The sequence below is a fragment of the Hypanus sabinus genome, unplaced genomic scaffold, assembly GCF_030144855.1.
Source record: "Hypanus sabinus isolate sHypSab1 unplaced genomic scaffold, sHypSab1.hap1 scaffold_1453, whole genome shotgun sequence".
Lineage (NCBI taxonomy): Eukaryota > Metazoa > Chordata > Chondrichthyes > Myliobatiformes > Dasyatidae > Hypanus > Hypanus sabinus.
In genome coordinates, this window is record NW_026779527.1 from 60,781 (window position 1) to 80,000 (window position 19,220).

General features: G+C 55.3%; 1 protein-coding gene across 1 annotated transcript in view; it reads right to left on the bottom strand.

Moving 5' to 3' along the window:
* The window catches only part of fdxacb1 (ferredoxin-fold anticodon binding domain containing 1), a 52,399-nt gene that overhangs the window by 22,002 nt on the left and 11,177 nt on the right, over positions 1–19,220 (bottom strand). Inside the window, exon 3 of the mRNA XM_059959348.1 lies at positions 11,062–11,265. Within this exon, the coding sequence (XP_059815331.1) occupies positions 11,062–11,265 (204 nt within the window). The remainder of the gene's footprint in view (positions 1–11,061; positions 11,266–19,220) is intronic.

Sequence of the window (19,220 nt, forward strand, 5' to 3'; positions counted from 1 at the left end):
GAACGGAGCGGGGAGGGGGAATCTCAGCTCCGCTCTCCTCCCCGTAACCTCTGGGAGATCCTGACTAACGAAGGGTCTGTCGATGAGGGCGAGGAACGGTGCGGGGAGGGGGACTCTCAGCTCCACTCTCCTCCCAGTAACCTCTGGGAGCTCCTGACTAACGAAGGGTCTGTCGATCAGGGCGAGGAACCGTGCGGGGAGGGGGACTCTCAGCTCCACTCTCCACCCCGTAACCTCTGGGAGATCCTGACTAACGAAGGGTCTGTGGATGAGGGCGAGGAACGTTGCGGGGAGGGGGACTCTCAGCTCCGTTCTCCTCCCCGTAATCTCTGGGAACTCCTGACTAACGAAGGGTCTGTGGATGAGGGCGAGGAACGTTGCGGGGAGGGGGACTCTCAGCTCCGCTCTCCTCCCCGTAACCTCTGGGTGCTCCTGACTGACGAAGGGTCTGTCGACCAGGGTGAGGAACGGTGCGGGGAGGGGGTCTCTCAGCTCCACTCTCCTCCCCGTAACCTCTGGGAGTTCCTGACTAACGAAGGGTCTGTCGATCAGGGCGAGGAACGGTGTGGGGAGGGGGACTCTCAGCTCCGATCTCCTCCCCGTAACCTCTGGGTGCTCCTGACTAACGAAGGGTCTGTCGATCAGGGCGAGGAACGGTGCGGGGAGGGGGACTCTCAGCTCCACTCTCCTCCCCGTAACCTCTGGGTGCTCCTGACTAACGAAGGGTCTGTCGATCAGGGCGAGGAACGGAGCGGGGAGGGGGACTCTCAGCTCCGCTCTCCTCCCTGTAAACTCTGGGAGCTCCTGACTAACGAAGGGTCTGTTCATCAGGGCGAGGAACGGTGTGGGGAGGGTCTGTCGATCAGGGCGAGGAACGGTGCAGGGAGGGGGACTCTCAGCTCCGCTCTCCTCCCCGTGACCTCTGGGAGTTCCTGACTAACGAAGGGTCTGTCGATCAGGGCGAGGAACGGAGCGGGGAGGGGGACTCTCAGCTCCACTCTCCTCCCCGTAACCTCTGGGTGCTCCTGACTAACGAAGGGTCTGTCGATCAGGGCGAGGAACGGTGCGGGGAGGGGGACTCTCAGCTCCGCTCTCCTCCCTGTAAACTCTGGGAGCTCCTGACTAACGAAGGGTCTGTTCATCAGGGCGAGGAACGGTGTGGGGAGGGTCTGTCGATCAGGGTGAGGAACGGTGCGGGGAGGGGGACTCTCAGCTCCGCTCTCCTCCCCGTAACCTCTGGGAGATCCTGACTAACGAAGAGTCTGTCGATCAGGACGAGGAACGGTGCGGGGAGGGGGACTCTCAGCTCCGCTCTCCTCCCCGTAAACTCTGGGAGTTCCTGACTAACGAAGGGTCTGTCGATCAGGGCGAGGAACGGTGTGGGGAGGGGGACTCTCAGCTCCGATCTCCTCCCCGTAACCTCTGGGTGCTCCTGACTAACGAAGGGTCTGTCGATCAGGGCGAGGAACGGTGCGGGGAGGGGGACTCTCAGCTCCGGTCTCCTCCCCGTAACCTCTGGGAGATCCTGACTAATGAAGGGTCTGTTCATCAGGGCGAGGAACGGTGCGGGGAGGGGGACTCTCAGCTCCGCTCCCCTCCCCGTAACCTCTGGGAACTCCTGACTGACGAAGGGTCTGTCAATCAGGGCGAGGAACCGTGCAGAGAGGGGGACTCTCAGCTCCACTCTCCTCCCCGTAACCTCTGGGAACTCCTGATTAACGAAGGGTCTGTCGATCAGGGCGAGGAACGTTGCGGGGAGGGGGACTCTCAGCTCCGCTCTCCTCCCCGTAACCTCTGGGTGCTCCTGACTGACGAAGGGTCTGTCGATGAGGGCGAGGAACGGTGCGGGGAGGGGGACTCTCAGCTCCGCTCTCCTCCCCGTGACCTCTGGGAACTCCTGACTGACGAAGGGTCTGTTCATCAGGGCGAGGAACGGAGCGGGGAGGGGGAATCTCAGCTCCGATCTCCTCCCCGTAACCTCTGGGAGATCCTGACTAACGAAGGGTCTGTGGTTGAGGGTGAGGAACGGTGCGGGGAGGGGGACTCTCAGCTCCGCTCTCCTCCCCGTAACCTCTGGGAGATCCTGACTAACGAAGAGTCTGTCGATCAGGACGAGGAACGGTGCGGGGACGGGGACTCTCAGCTCCGCTCTCCTCCCCGTAAACTCTGGGAGTTCCTGACTAACGAAGGGTCTGTCGATCAGGGCGAGGAACGGTGTGGGGAGGGGGACTCTCAGCTCCGATCTCCTCCCCGTAACCTCTGGGTGCTCCTGACTAACGAAGGGTCTGTCGATCAGGGCGAGGAACGGTGCGGGGAGGGGGACTCTCAGCTCCGGTCTCCTCCCCGTAACCTCTGGGAGATCCTGACTAACGAAGGGTCTGTTCATCAGGGCGAGGAACGGTGTGGGGAGGGTCTGTCGATCAGGGTGAGGAACGGTGCGGGGAGGGGGACTCTCAGCTCCGCTCCCCTCCCCGTAACCTCTGGGAACTCCTGACTGACGAAGGGTCTGTCAATCAGGGCGAGGAACCGTGCAGAGAGGGGGACTCTCAGCTCCACTCTCCTCCCCGTAACCTCTGGGAACTCCTGATTAACGAAGGGTCTGTCGATCAGGGCGAGGAACGTTGCGGGGAGGGGGACTCTCAGCTCCGCTCTCCTCCCCGTAACCTCTGGGTGCTCCTGACTGACGAAGGGTCTGTCGACCAGGGTGAGGAACGGTGCGGGGAGGGGGTCTCTCAGCTCCACTCTCCTCCCCGTAACCTCTGGGAGTTCCTGACTAACGAAGGGTCTGTCGATCAGGGCGAGGAACGGTGTGGGGAGGGGGACTCTCAGCTCCGATCTCCTCCCCGTAACCTCTGGGTGCTCCTGACTAACAAAGGGTCTGTCGATCAGGGCGAGGAACGGTGCGGGGAGGGGGACTCTCAGTTCCACTCTCCTCCCCGTAACCTCTGGGAGATCCTGACTAACGAAGGGTCTGTCGATGAGGGCGAGGAACGGTGCGGGGAGGGGGACTCTCAGCTCCGCTCTCCTCCCCGTGACCTCTGGGAACTCCTGACTGACGAAGGGTCTGTTCATCAGGGCGAGGAACGGAGCGGGGAGGGGGAATCTCAGCTCCGCTCTCCTCCCCGTAACCTCTGGGAGATCCTGACTAACGAAGGGTCTGTCGATGAGGGCGAGGAACGGTGCGGGGAGGGGGACTCTCAGCTCCACTCTCCTCCCAGTAACCTCTGGGAGCTCCTGACTAACGAAGGGTCTGTCGATCAGGGCGAGGAACCGTGCGGGGAGGGGGACTCTCAGCTCCACTCTCCACCCCGTAACCTCTGGGAGATCCTGACTAACGAAGGGTCTGTGGATGAGGGCGAGGAACGTTGCGGGGAGGGGGACTCTCAGCTCCGTTCTCCTCCCCGTAATCTCTGGGAACTCCTGACTAACGAAGGGTCTGTGGATGAGGGCGAGGAACGTTGCGGGGAGGGGGACTCTCAGCTCCGCTCTCCTCCCCGTAACCTCTGGGTGCTCCTGACTGACGAAGGGTCTGTCGACCAGGGTGAGGAACGGTGCGGGGAGGGGGTCTCTCAGCTCCACTCTCCTCCCCGTAACCTCTGGGAGTTCCTGACTAACGAAGGGTCTGTCGATCAGGGCGAGGAACGGTGTGGGGAGGGGGACTCTCAGCTCCGATCTCCTCCCCGTAACCTCTGGGTGCTCCTGACTAACGAAGGGTCTGTCGATCAGGGCGAGGAACGGTGCGGGGAGGGGGACTCTCAGCTCCACTCTCCTCCCCGTAACCTCTGGGTGCTCCTGACTAACGAAGGGTCTGTCGATCAGGGCGAGGAACGGAGCGGGGAGGGGGACTCTCAGCTCCGCTCTCCTCCCTGTAAACTCTGGGAGCTCCTGACTAACGAAGGGTCTGTTCATCAGGGCGAGGAACGGTGTGGGGAGGGTCTGTCGATCAGGGCGAGGAACGGTGCAGGGAGGGGGACTCTCAGCTCCGCTCTCCTCCCCGTGACCTCTGGGAGTTCCTGACTAACGAAGGGTCTGTCGATCAGGGCGAGGAACGGAGCGGGGAGGGGGACTCTCAGCTCCACTCTCCTCCCCGTAACCTCTGGGTGCTCCTGACTAACGAAGGGTCTGTCGATCAGGGCGAGGAACGGAGCGGGGAGGGGGACTCTCAGCTCCGCTCTCCTCCCTGTAAACTCTGGGAGCTCCTGACTAACGAAGGGTCTGTTCATCAGGGCGAGGAACGGTGTGGGGAGGGTCTGTCGATCAGGGTGAGGAACGGTGCGGGGAGGGGGACTCTCAGCTCCGCTCTCCTCCCCGTAACCTCTGGGAGTTCCTGACTAACGAAGGGTCTGTCGATCAGGGCGAGGAACGGTGTGGGGAGGGGGACTCTCAGCTCCGATCTCCTCCCCGTAACCTCTGGGTGCTCCTGACTAACGAAGGGTCTGTCGATCAGGGCGAGGAACGGTGCGGGGAGGGGGACTCTCAGCTCCGGTCTCCTCCCCGTAACCTCTGGGAGATCCTGACTAATGAAGGGTCTGTTCATCAGGGCGAGGAACGGTGCGGGGAGGGGGACTCTCAGCTCCGCTCCCCTCCCCGTAACCTCTGGGAACTCCTGACTGACGAAGGGTCTGTCAATCAGGGCGAGGAACCGTGCAGAGAGGGGGACTCTCAGCTCCACTCTCCTCCCCGTAACCTCTGGGAACTCCTGATTAACGAAGGGTCTGTCGATCAGGGCGAGGAACGTTGCGGGGAGGGGGACTCTCAGCTCCGCTCTCCTCCCCGTAACCTCTGGGTGCTCCTGACTGACGAAGGGTCTGTCGATGAGGGCGAGGAACGGTGCGGGGAGGGGGACTCTCAGCTCCGCTCTCCTCCCCGTGACCTCTGGGAACTCCTGACTGACGAAGGGTCTGTTCATCAGGGCGAGGAACGGAGCGGGGAGGGGGAATCTCAGCTCCGATCTCCTCCCCGTAACCTCTGGGAGATCCTGACTAACGAAGGGTCTGTGGTTGAGGGTGAGGAACGGTGCGGGGAGGGGGACTCTCAGCTCCGCTCTCCTCCCCGTAACCTCTGGGAGATCCTGACTAACGAAGGGTCTGTCGATGAGGGCGAGGAACGGTGCGGGGAGGGGGACTCTCAGCTCCACTCTCCTCCCAGTAACCTCTGGGAGCTCCTGACTAACGAAGGGTCTGTCGATCAGGGTGAGGAACCGTGCGGGGAGGGGAACTCTCAGCTCCACTCTCCACCCCGTAACCTCTGGGAGATCCTGACTAACGAAGGGTCTGTGGATGAGGGCGAGGAACGTTGCGGGGAGGGGGACTCTCAGCTCCGTTCTCCTCCCCGTAATCTCTGGGAACTCCTGACTAACGAAGGGTCTGTGGATGAGGGCGAGGAACGTTGCGGGGAGGGGGACTCTCAGCTCCGCTCTCCTCCCCGTAACCTCTGGGTGCTCCTGACTAACGAAGGGTCTGTGGATGAGGGTGAGGAACGGAGCGGGGAGGGGGACTCTCAGCTCCGGTCCCCTCCCCGTAACCTCTGGGAACTCCGGATTAACGAAGGGTCTGTCGATCAGGGTAGGAACGGAGCGGGGAGGGGGACTCTCAGCTCCACTCTCCTCCCCGTAACCTCTGGGTGCTCCTGACTAACGAAGCGTCTGTCGATCAGGGCGAGGAACGGAGCGGGGAGGGGGACTCTCAGCTCCGCTCTCCTCCCTGTAAACTCTGGGAGCTCCTGACTAACGAAGGGTCTGTTCATCAGGGCGAGGAACGGTGTGGGGAGGGTCTGTCGATCAGGGTGAGGAACGGTGCGGGGAGGGGGACTCTCAGCTCCGGTCCCTCCCCGTAACCTCTGGGAACTCCGGATTAACGAAGGGTCTGTCGATCAGGGTAGGAACGGTGCGGGGAGGGGGACTCTCAGCTCCGCTCCCCTTCCCGTAACCTCTGGGAGATCCTGACTAACGAAGGGTCTGTAGATCAGGGCGAGGAATGGTGCGGGGAGGGTCTGCCGATCAGGGCGAGGAACGGTGCAGGGAGGGGGACTCTCAGCTCCGCTCTCCTCCCCGTGACCTCTGGGAGTTCCTGACTAACGAAGGGTCTGTCGATCAGGGCGAGGAACGGAGCGGGGAGGGGGACTCTCAGCTCCACTCTCCTCCCCGTAACCTCTGGGTGCTCCTGACTAACGAAGGGTCTGTCGATCAGGGCGAGGAACGGAGCGGGGAGGGGGACTCTCAGCTCCGCTCTCCTCCCTGTAAACTCTGGGAGCTCCTGACTAACGAAGGGTCTGTTCATCAGGGCGAGGAACGGTGTGGGGAGGGTCTGTCGATCAGGGTGAGGAACGGTGCGGGGAGGGGGACTCTCAGCTCCGCTCTCCTCCCCGTAACCTCTGGGAGATCCTGACTAACGAAGAGTCTGTCGATCAGGACGAGGAACGGTGCGGGGACGGGGACTCTCAGCTCCGCTCTCCTCCCCGTAAACTCTGGGAGTTCCTGACTAACGAAGGGTCTGTCGATCAGGGCGAGGAACGGTGTGGGGAGGGGGACTCTCAGCTCCGATCTCCTCCCCGTAACCTCTGGGTGCTCCTGACTAACGAAGGGTCTGTCGATCAGGGCGAGGAACGGTGCGGGGAGGGGGACTCTCAGCTCCGGTCTCCTCCCCGTAACCTCTGGGAGATCCTGACTAATGAAGGGTCTGTTCATCAGGGCGAGGAACGGTGCGGGGAGGGGGACTCTCAGCTCCGCTCCCCTCCCCGTAACCTCTGGGAACTCCTGACTGACGAAGGGTCTGTCAATCAGGGCGAGGAACCGTGCAGAGAGGGGGACTCTCAGCTCCACTCTCCTCCCCGTAACCTCTGGGAACTCCTGATTAACGAAGGGTCTGTCGATCAGGGCGAGGAACGTTGCGGGGAGGGGGACTCTCAGCTCCGCTCTCCTCCCCGTAACCTCTGGGTGCTCCTGACTGACGAAGGGTCTGTCGACCAGGGTGAGGAACGGTGCGGGGAGGGGGTCTCTCAGCTCCACTCTCCTCCCCGTAACCTCTGGGAGTTCCTGACTAACGAAGGGTCTGTCGATCAGGGCGAGGAACGGTGTGGGGAGGGGGACTCTCAGCTCCGATCTCCTCCCCGTAACCTCTGGGTGCTCCTGACTAACAAAGGGTCTGTCGATCAGGGCGAGGAACGGTGCGGGGAGGGGGACTCTCAGTTCCACTCTCCTCCCCGTAACCTCTGGGAGATCCTGACTAACGAAGGGTCTGTCGATGAGGGCGAGGAACGGTGCGGGGAGGGGGACTCTCAGCTCCGCTCTCCTCCCCGTGACCTCTGGGAACTCCTGACTGACGAAGGGTCTGTTCATCAGGGCGAGGAACGGAGCGGGGAGGGGGAATCTCAGCTCCGCTCTCCTCCCCGTAACCTCTGGGAGATCCTGACTAACGAAGGGTCTGTCGATGAGGGCGAGGAACGGTGCGGGGAGGGGGACTCTCAGCTCCACTCTCCTCCCAGTAACCTCTGGGAGCTCCTGACTAACGAAGGGTCTGTCGATCAGGGCGAGGAACCGTGCGGGGAGGGGGACTCTCAGCTCCACTCTCCACCCCGTAACCTCTGGGAGATCCTGACTAACGAAGGGTCTGTGGATGAGGGCGAGGAACGTTGCGGGGAGGGGGACTCTCAGCTCCGTTCTCCTCCCCGTAATCTCTGGGAACTCCTGACTAACGAAGGGTCTGTGGATGAGGGCGAGGAACGTTGCGGGGAGGGGGACTCTCAGCTCCGCTCTCCTCCCCGTAACCTCTGGGTGCTCCTGACTAACGAAGGGTCTGTGGATGAGGGTGAGGAACGGAGCGGGGAGGGGGACTCTCAGCTCCGGTCCCCTCCCCGTAACCTCTGGGAACTCCGGATTAACGAAGGGTCTGTCGATCAGGGTAGGAACGGTGCGGGGAGGGGGACTCTCAGCTCCGCTCCCCTTCCCGTAACCTCTGGGAGATCCTGACTAACGAAGGGTCTGTAGATCAGTGCGAGGAATGGTGCGGGGAGGGTCTGTCGATCAGGGCGAGGAACGGAGCGGGGAGGGGGACTCTCAGTTCCAGTCTCCTCCCCGTAACCTCTGGGAGCTCCTGACTAACGAAGGGTCTGTTCATCAGGGCGAGGAACGGTGCGGGGAGGGTCTGCCGATCAGGGCGAGGAACGGTGCAGGGAGGGGGACTCTCAGCTCCGCTCTCCTCCCCGTGACCTCTGGGAGTTCCTGACTAACGAAGGGTCTGTCGATCAGGGCGAGGAACGGAGCGGGGAGGGGGACTCTCAGCTCCACTCTCCTCCCCGTAACCTCTGGGTGCTCCTGACTAACGAAGGGTCTGTCGATCAGGGCGAGGAACGGAGCGGGGAGGGGGACTCTCAGCTCCGCTCTCCTCCCTGTAAACTCTGGGAGCTCCTGACTAACGAAGGGTCTGTTCATCAGGGCGAGGAACGGTGTGGGGAGGGTCTGTCGATCAGGGTGAGGAACGGTGCGGGGAGGGGGACTCTCAGCTCCGCTCTCCTCCCCGTAACCTCTGGGAGATCCTGACTAACGAAGAGTCTGTCGATCAGGACGAGGAACGGTGCGGGGAGGGGGACTCTCAGCTCCGCTCTCCTCCCCGTAAACTCTGGGAGCTCCTGACTAACGAAGGGTCTGTCGATCAAGACGAGGAACGGTGCGGGGAGGGGGACTCTCAGCTCCGCTCTCCTCCCTGTAAACTCTGGGAGCTCCTGACTAACGAAGGGTCTGTCGATCAGGACGAGGAACGGTGCGGGGAGGGGGACTCTCTGGGTGACGCCACAGGAAGGTTGTGAGAGTGGAGAGAACGTGGGGCTGCTGGTGGAGTCCGGGTCTGCGCTGTGAAGAAGTCTTCGACACCTATGTCCCGCTACGGTTTCGCACAGAGTGCCGTAGCTGTCAACCTGGGGCGAGTCCGTAAGTCTGGCGGGAGCTGAGGAGGTTGGGACCGGCGTGGGGTGGAACGCCGCGGGAGGGGTGTGGGACAGGTGGCAGAGGAGGAGAGCCAGGGGCAGGGGGTGGGGTTGGTGCGGCCACCGAGCACTTGAGACAACTAAACGAGGTAATTCGATTCCAAACAATTGGCTGACTGGTCATTGCAGACGTTTGCACAGTGCAAACGGCCCGGGACCCCCCGCATAAACCAAAATTCGCAGATGCTCAAGTCCATTATTTAACCTGGCCCATTAAGGTGGTCTTTAGGACCCTGCGGAACCCCGAACCTTATTTAACCTGGCTCAGTGCGGTGGACATTAGGACCCGGCGGAACCCCGGACCTTATTTAACCTGTCTCAGTGCGGTAACATTAGGACCCGGCGGAACCCCGGACCTTATTTAACCTGAGTGCGGTGGACATTAGGACCCAGCGGAACCCCGGACCTTTTTTAACCTGTCTCGGTGTGGTGGACATTAGGACCCGGCGGAACCCCGGACCTTATTTAACCTGTCTCAGGGCGGTGGACATTAGGACCCGGCGGAACCCCGGACCTTATTTAACCTGTCTCAGTGCGGTGGACTTTAGGACCCTGCGGAACCCCGGACCTTATTTAACCTGTCTCAGTGCGGTGGACATTAGGACCCGGCCGAACCCCAGACATTATTTAACCTGTCTCAGTGAGGTGGACATTAGGACCCGGCGGAACCCTGGACCTTATTTAACCTGTCTCAGTGCGGTGACATTAGGAACCGGCGGAACCCCGGACTTTATTTAACCTGTCTCGGTGTGGTGGACATTAGGACCCGGCGGAACCCCGGACCTTATTTAACCTGTCTCGGTGCGGTGGACATTAGGACCCGGCAGAACCCCGGACCTTATTTAACCTGTCTCGGTGCGGTGGACATTAGGACCCGGCAGAACCCCGGACCTTATTTAACCTGTCTCAGTGCGGTGGACATTGGGACCCGGCGGAACCCCGGACCTTATTTAACCTGTCTCAGTGCGGTGGACATTAGGACCCGGCAGAACCCCGGACCTTATTTAACCTGTCTCGGTGCGGTGGACATTAGGACCCGGCGGAACCCCGGACCTTATTTAACCTGTCTCGGTGCGGTGAACATTAGGACCCGGCGGAACCCCGGACCTTATTTAACCCGTCTCAGAGCAGTGGAAATTAGGACCCGGCGGAATCCCGGACCTTATTTAACCCGTCTCAGTGCGGTGGACATTAGGACCCGGCAGAACCCCGGACCTTATTTAACCTGTCTCGGTGCGGTGGACATTAGGACCCGGCAGAACCCCGGACCTTATTTAACCTGTCTCGGTGCGGTGGACATTAGGACCCGGCGGAACCCCGGACCTTATTTAACCTGTCTCGGTGCGGTGGACATTAGGACCCAGCGGAACCCCGGACCTTATTTAACCTGTCTCGGTGCAGTGGACATTAGGACCCAGCGGAACCCCGGACCTTATTTAACCTGTCTCAGTGCGGTGGACATCAGGACCCGGCGGAACCCCGGACCTTATTTAACCTGTCTCAATTTTAATGGAGAATGTGAAAGGCCCTGCCCCGATGAAAGCTACAATTATTACTAAGCAACTAAGCAGTGGTTTAATTATTGAAATACATTTGTTTCTTAAGTGTTTTATATGCATAGAAAGGTAAAATATGTACTATATACTCAGTCAAACATTTGACTAACGGACGCTAAATAATACCGGATGTACCTGTTCCCACTTCAAATCCGACTTCGAGACGGACTCAGGAACGGAACTCGTTCATAACCCGGGGACTGCCTGGACTTTTAAATCATCTCTAGATTACTTATAACACCCAATACAATGTAAATAGTTGTCATTCTGTATTGTTTATGGAATAATGACAAGAAAAAATAGTCTGTTCATGCTGATACAACGAGTGCTGGTGAGAGAACTTCCGGGTTTTCCCGATCCGCGATTGGTTGAATCCGCGCGTGCGGAACCCGCTGATAAGGGGGGCCGACTGTTCTGTATTTGCAATAACCTTAAAAAAAACTTACGCCAGTGGGCGTAAGTTTCGTCAACTTCAATTGCCCAGAAGGCGCCAGTTGTACCCGCGCACGAGAGGGCAGCCGCCTACCTGTAGCCTGTGCTGGTATAGCCACCGTAGCAGGCGCTGTCAAACGGGTGCACCCCAGTGAGAATGAAGCTGGCGCCGGCCGCCATGGCAACGATCTGCCAGCTGTCGTGCCAGCTCCGCGGTGGTCGGTCAGCGCCGGTGCCCCCCTGGCCCTTACACAGGGTAACGTGCACTTCCCCGCCCGCCGTGAGAACGTCAGCGCAGCTGCGGAGAGAGAGAAGAGAATTTTACTGTCACGCCCCCCCAGCCAAGTTCAAGCTCGTCGATTGCTCTGGAGGCTTAATTTGGGGTATTGCGTGTCCGGTTTCGGTCACCTGCCTTGGGGGAAAGACGTCAGTAAGGTTGACGGAGTACGGGGAGAAGTTGCCAGCACGTCGCCAGGGCTGGAGGACCCGAGTTGCAGGGAAAGGTTGACCGGGCTGGGACTTCCATTCCCTGCAGTGAGGTGGAGATCCGGGAACACTGCCCCATAATCCACTGAAAGCGGCCTCGCAGGTAGACGGGGTCGTGAAGAAAGCTTTGACCTTCATAAATCGAAGTATTGAGTACGGGACGCTACGTTGAAGTCGTGTAATACGTTGGCGGCGCCTCACTGGGAGTACTGTGCGCAGTTCTGGTCACCGACCTACAGGGAAAATGTAAATAAGATCGACAGAGCGCAGAGAAAGTTTACAAGGATGTTGCCTGAGTTCTAAGGAAAGGCTGAACGGGTCTTCATATTCTTTAGAACGTAGATGACGAAGACAAATCTATGAGGGGTATCGATAGGGTGAACGCAAGCAGGTTTTTTCCACTGAGGTTGGTCTGGACGACAACCATAGGTCATTGGTTAAGAGTCAAAGGTGAAAAATTTAAGGGGAGCATGAAGGGTGAACGTCTTCCCTCGGGGGTGGGGGGGTGGGGAGAGAGGAGGGAGTGTGGAACGAGCTGCCAGCACAGGTGGTGTACGCCAGCTCGATTTCAATGTTTCAGAGAAGTTTGGACGGGTACATGGACGGGAGGGGTATGGTCCCAGTGCAGGTCGATGGGAGTAGGCAGTTTAAATGGTGCAGTCCACAGGAGGTGCAGCTGAAGTTTTCTATGACTCAAATTTATACACGTATACCACCCCTCCGGACCAAGGTGCACAACACAGTACATATAACTCACACACACAACACATAAAGTATACCGTCAAACGAAACAACGTTCCTCCGGACCAAGGTGCACAACACAGTACATATAACTCACACACACAACACATAAAGTATACCGTCAAACGAGACAACGTTCCTCCGGACCAAGGTGCACAACACAGTACATATAACTCACACACACACACACAACACATAAAGTATACCGTCAAACGAGACAACGTTCCTCTGGACCAAGGTGCACAACACAGTACATATAACTCACACACACACACACAACACATAAAGTATACCGTCAAACGAGACAACGGTCCTCCGGACCAAGGTGCACAACACAGTACATATAACTCACACACACACAACACATAAAGTATACCACCCCAAACGAAACAACGTTCCTCTGGACCAAGGTGCACAACACAGTACATATAACTCACACACACACAACACATAAAGTATACCGTCAAACGAGACAATGTTCCTCCGGACCAAGGTGCACAACACAGTACATATAACTCACACACACAACACATAAAGTATACCACCCCAAACGAAACAACGTTCCTCCGGACCAAGGTGCACAACACAGTACATATAACTCACACAGACACACAACACATAAAGTACACCGTCAAACGAGACAACGTTCCTCTGGACCAAGGTGCACAACACAGTACATATAACTCACACACACAACACATAAAGTATACCGTCAAACGAGACAACGTTCCTCCGGACCAAGGTGCACAACACAGTACATATAACTCACACACACAACACATAAAGTATACCACCCCAAACGAAACAACGTTCCTCCGGACCAAGGTGCACAACACAGTACATATAACTCACACACACACAACACATAAAGTATACCGTCAAACGAGACAATGTTCCTCCAGACCAAGGTGCACAACACAGTAAATATAACTCACACACACACAACCCATAAAGTATACCGTCAAACGAAACAACGTTCCTCCAGACCAAGGTGCACAACACAGTACATATAACTCACACACACACAACACATAAAGTATACCGTCAAACGAAACAACGTTCCTCCGGACCAAGGTGCACAACACAGTACATATAACTCACACACACACAACACATAAAGTATACCATCAAACGAAACAACGTTCCTCCGGACCAAGGTGCACAACACAGTACATATAACTCACACACACAACACATAATGTATACCGTCAAACGAGACAATGTTCCTCCGGACCAAGGTGCACAACACAGTACATATAACTCACACACACAACACATAAAGTATACTGTCAAACGAGACAACGTTCCTCCGGACCAAGGTGCTCAACACAGTACATATAACTCACACACACAACACATAAAGTATACCGTCAAACGAGACAACGTTCCTCCGGACCAAGGTGCACAACACAGTACATATAACTCACACACACAACACATAATGTATACCATCAAACGAGACAACGTTCCTCCGGACCAAGGTGCACAACACAGTACATATAACTCACACACACAACACATAAAGTATACCGTCAAACGAGACAACGTTCCTCCGGACCAAGGTGCACAACACAGTACATATAACTCACACACACAACACATAAAGTATACCGTCAAACGAGACAACGTTCCTCCGGACCAAGGTGCACAACACAGTACATATAACTCACACACACAACACATAAAGTATACCGTCAAACGAGACAACGTTCCTCCAGACCAAGGTGCACAACACTGTACATATAACACACACACACACAACACATAAAGTATACCGTCAAATGAAACAACGTTCCTCCAGACCAAGGTGCACAACACAGTACATATAACTCACACACACAACACATAATGTATACCGTCAAACGAGACAACGTTCCTCCGGACCAAGGTGCACAACACAGTACATATAACTCACACACACACAACACATAAAGTATACCGTCAAACAATACAACGTTCCTCCGGACCAAGGTGTACAACACAGTACATATAACTCACACACACAACACATAAAGTATACCGTCAAACGAGACAACGTTCCTCCGGACCAAGGTGCACAACACAGTACATATAACTCACACACACAACACATAAAGTATACCGTCAAACGAAACAACGTTCCTCCAGACCAAGGTGCACAACACTGTACATATAACACACACACACACAACACATAAAGTATACCGTCAAATGAAACAACGTTCCTCCAGACCAAGGTGCACAACACAGTACATATAACTCACACACACAACACATAATGTATACCGTCAAACGAGACAACGTTCCTCCGGACCAAGGTGCACAACACAGTACATATAACTCACACACACAACATATAAAGTATACCGTCAAACGAGACAACGTTCCTCCGGACCAAGGTGCACAACACAGTACATATAACTCACACATACACAACACATAAAGTATACCGTCAAACGAGACAACGTTCCTCCGGACCAAGGTGCACAACACAGTACATATAACTCACACATACACAACACATAAAGTATACCGTCAAACGAGACAACGTTCCTCCGGACCAAGGTGCACAACACAGTACATATAACTCACACACACACACACAACACATAAAGTATACAGCGCTTCTCCCTGTAGACGCTGCCTGGCCTGCTGCGTTCCACCAGCATTTTGTGTGTGTTGTTGTTTGAATTTCCAGCATCTGCAGATTTGCTCTGTTTAGTTGAAGTGTTTGGGTTATAATCATTGAATACGGAGGAACTAACCACTGGCAGCGATGTTGTTCTATCTGTATGTGTGGAAACCTGGAGTGAATGCGCGGGATTTTCGGGAGGAGAACCGGAGAGGGAGGATGTGCGGGATGTGCTCTGGTCGGCCACTGAGGTTGGTCCCAGCTGGCGGGTCGAGGAGGTCAGAGGAGATCGGATTGTGGACCAAAGACTTCGATAATTGCGTTCCGACCGTTGTGCACGAACTGTTTGAACTCTGATAAGATTTGGTGCCTTTTTCTTTTCTTTTTATATTGTATCGCTATGAATTACCTAGTTCCAGTAAGATTTACTGGAAAATCTGTAATCTGTAATCTGTAAAACGCACACTGTGTGTGCTGTCTGATATTGTATGTGCGAGTCTGTACCAGTGTGCGTTACACAGCATCCACGCAAACGGGAGACACGGTTTGGCGGGTGGACGGATTTTCCCCGAGACAAACACAAGCCGATAGCCCTGGGGGTTACACTACCAACAGACAGGAGGCCTGGAGCCTGAAGGCACAACAACTTTTATTCCTCCACCATCAGATTTCTGAACGGTCCACGAATACTACCTCACCAGACCCCACGCACCCCTCATACTAACTCTTCTCCCTCCTGCCGTCTGGGAAAAGGCTCCGAAGCATTCGGGCTCTCACGACCAGACTGTGAAACAGTTTCTTCCCCCAAGCCAACAGACCCCTCAATACCCAGAGCCTGGACTGACACCTTACTGCCCTATTGTCCTGTTTATTATTTATTGTAATGCCTGCACTGTTTTTGTGCACTTTATGCAGTCCTGGGTAGGTCTGTAGTCTAGTGTAGCTTTCTCTGTGTTGTTTTTTATGTAGTTCAGTCTAGTTTTTGTACTGTTTCATGTAACACCATGGTCCTGGGAAACGTTGTCTCGTTTTTACTGTGTACTGTACCAGCAGTTATGGTCGAAATGACAATAAAAAGTGACTTGACTTGACTTGAGGAGAGAAAAAAAATTAATAATAAATAAACAAATAAATCAATTACATATATTGAATAGATTACAAAAAATGTGCAAAAATAGAAATACTGTATATTAATTAAAAAAGTGAGGTAGTGTCCAAAGGTTCAATGTCCATTTAGGAATCGGATGGCAGAGGGGAAGAAGCTGTTCCTGAATCGCTGAGTGTGTGTCTTCAGGTTCCTGTACCTCCTCCCTGATGGCGGAGGGGAAGAAGCTGTTCCTGAATCGCTGAGTGTGTGTCTTCAGGTTCCTGTACCTCCTCCCTGATGGCGGAGGGGAAGAAGCTGTTCCTGAATCGCTGAGTGTGTGTCTTCAGGCTCCTGTACCTCCTCCCTGATGGCGGAGGGGAAGAAGCTGTTCCTGAATCGCTGAGTGTGTGTCTTCAGGCTCCTGTACCTCCTCCCTGATGGCGGAGGGGAAGAAGCTGTTCCTGAATCGCCGAGTGTGTGTCTTCAGGCTCCTGTACCTCCTCCCTGATGGCGGAGGGGAAGAAGCTGTTCCTGAATCGCTGAGTGTGTGTCTTCAGGCTCCTGTACCTCCTCCCTGATGGTAACAGTGAGAAAAGGGCATGCCCTGGGTGCTGGAGGTCCTTAATGATGGACGCTGCCTTTCTGAGACACCGCTCCCTGAAGATGTCCTGGGTACTTTGTAGGCTAGTTACCCAAGATGGAGCAGACCAGATTTACAACCCTCTGCAGCTTCTTTCGGTCCTGTACAGGAGCCCCCTCCAAATCACTCAGCGATTCAGAGCCAGCTTCTTCCCCTCTGACATCAGATTTCTGGACGGACATTGAACCCATGAACACTACCTCGCTACTTCCTTAAAATTTCTGTTTTTTTGAACTATTTATTTAAATACTTACTTTCTGAAAAATTATTTATTTGTTTGTTTAGTTTTTTTTCCTCTGGGTCTTCCGGTTTCCTCCCACAGTCCAAAGATGTACCAGATAGGTTAACTAGTCATTAACTACTATAATAGTTTTTTTTTCTTCTAATTATTATGCAATGGCATGTACTGCTGCCGCTGAGGCTACGTCCACACTGGACCGGATAAATCCGTAACTGAAGCTTTCCCTCTTCGTTTTGACCCTCCGTCCACACGGAAGCAGCATTTTCGTCCCCCGAAACCGGAGCTTTTCAGAAACGCGCTCCAGGGTGTGTAATTTTGAAAACGCCGCTCGGGCAGATCAGTGCGGACGGGGTAACCGGAGAAATCGGAAAACGCTGTCAGACGGCAGCGCGTCACTTCATTGTTTTCTTCAACGCAACCCAACAATTTCAGAACAGACGGCAACGAGACTGAAGCCAGAAGAGTTAGAAATGTACTCACCAAATACTTTGACCCATAACTTACTGAATAAATAAGTATACTGTACTCACTTTGTCCTGTTGTCTGTCCTTGCTCGTATGAAGGTGGTTTACCTATTTCTGCAAGTACCTCTCAGACAATAGATGTGTCACATTGTATGGACATACAAGATAACACTGATGCAGACATGTTTTATACATTTAACAAGGTGCTTTATTAATGCAACAGAGTTAGTCAGATTTTCAATGTTCATCGTCAACCGGGTCATACTGCCTGTTGCCTCCGTACGCTCCAGTATTTGTTTTTTTTTAACTTTTAAGTTCTCCTGCACAAGAGCCAACAGCTGCCCGTGGTTTTAAGTGTTTCTAGCCTGTAACTACACAAACGCGCACTTTCACGGCGAGATCCGACACCAACCATGTCGCTTGTTTTCAGTAGACGTGTCCTGCGCATGCGCAGGAGGAGGAGATTCGCCGAAATCTCCGTTTCAACGTGGGCAGAGATATTTTTTAAAATGCATAGTGTGGACGCCTATCGTTTTTACGCAAAACCAATGTTTTCAAAATTATCGAGTCCAGTGTGGATGTAGCCTGTGACAACAAAGTTCACAACATGTGCCGGTGATTTTTAAGCCTGCTTTCCCTGACTAAACTAGGCAAATGAACTTATTTTCCTCTCTTTCCTGCTTGTGACAAAGCGTCTCCAACCTGAAATATTGACTCCGTTTTTCTCTCCACAGACGTCAGCTGACCTGCTGGGTGTTTCGGCCTCCCGTTTCCGCTCCTGAGGCGGCAGAGTCACCACCTTCCCGCGCTCACGCCAGGCGCTCCCGTGCCCTTGCTCTTCGCGCTTCTTGTTTCCAAACCAGCCGGTGATTCAGGACAATCCCGTCACGCAGGCTCCGCGCTGGCCTGTGGGGGGGGGGGGGGGGGTCGAGTGGGATCCGGCATCAGCCCGCGATGGAGCGGAGGGCCATCTGTTCCTGTACCTTCCGGTCTTAAGGGGCTTTGCTGTAATGCCACGGGTGACTGCGAAGGAGGGAGAACACCGACGACCTGATTAGCAGAACACAGGAGCAGAATAAAAGGCCACTCAGCCCATCGAGTCTGCTCCTCCATTCTGCCATATCTGATTTACCCTCCCTCTCAATCCCATTCTCCTGTCCTGGCCTCGTTCTGATCGTGTGTAAGGGGTTTCTTCCTTTAGGTCGCTGCTAAGGCTAATAAAATGGCTTCTTTGTGACGTTAAAAAATAAAAGTGGCTTCTGTTATGTTAATCGCTGAGAAAGTGCTTCTCTCTCGCAGCTTGTTTGGGTTGTGAATTACTGATAACGGGAACTGTACTCATTTGCCAACCAATTGGGATGGACGCTATTCTTTCTTGTGGGTCCGTAAGCTATTGTTTTCGCGGGGCTTTGGGGGGGAGAAGGCGCGACTGGGGACAGAGAGAGAGAGAGAGAGAGGGAGATGCGATGCTGTGAGCCGGGTGACGGGGACGGACCCCGAGGGGGAGTCGAGGCGAGGACAGACTCGTGCGGACCACCGTTGTTGGTCCCAGGCGGTGGGTCGAGGAGGTCGGAGGGGACTCCGTTAATTGAGCTCCAACGGTTGCGCGCGAAGAGGTTGAACTTCGACAAGTTTGGCGTTTTTCCCTTTTATGTCGTATCTCTATTAAGTACCAGTAAGATCTATGAAGCGTACGATCTTAATCGCGTACGGTGTCCTGTCTGGCGTGGTGGGGTGCATCACACAGCGCCCACACGTCCACGGCCCAGTGTGGCGGGGCCGAAGGTTGCTCCCCCTAGATGGAAGCGAGCTGAGAGCGAGACTGAGGCTTACCGGGGTTGGGGGGGGGGGGGGGGCTACACGCGCAACTTCGCTTCCGTCGCAATTGGCTAGCTGAGAAAATGCAGCCGCTTCTCCCATTGGATAGTTGTTGTTGCCTGGCGGCCGGTTCCAAACGTCCTGGGTATTTAAAAAAGCTTGCTG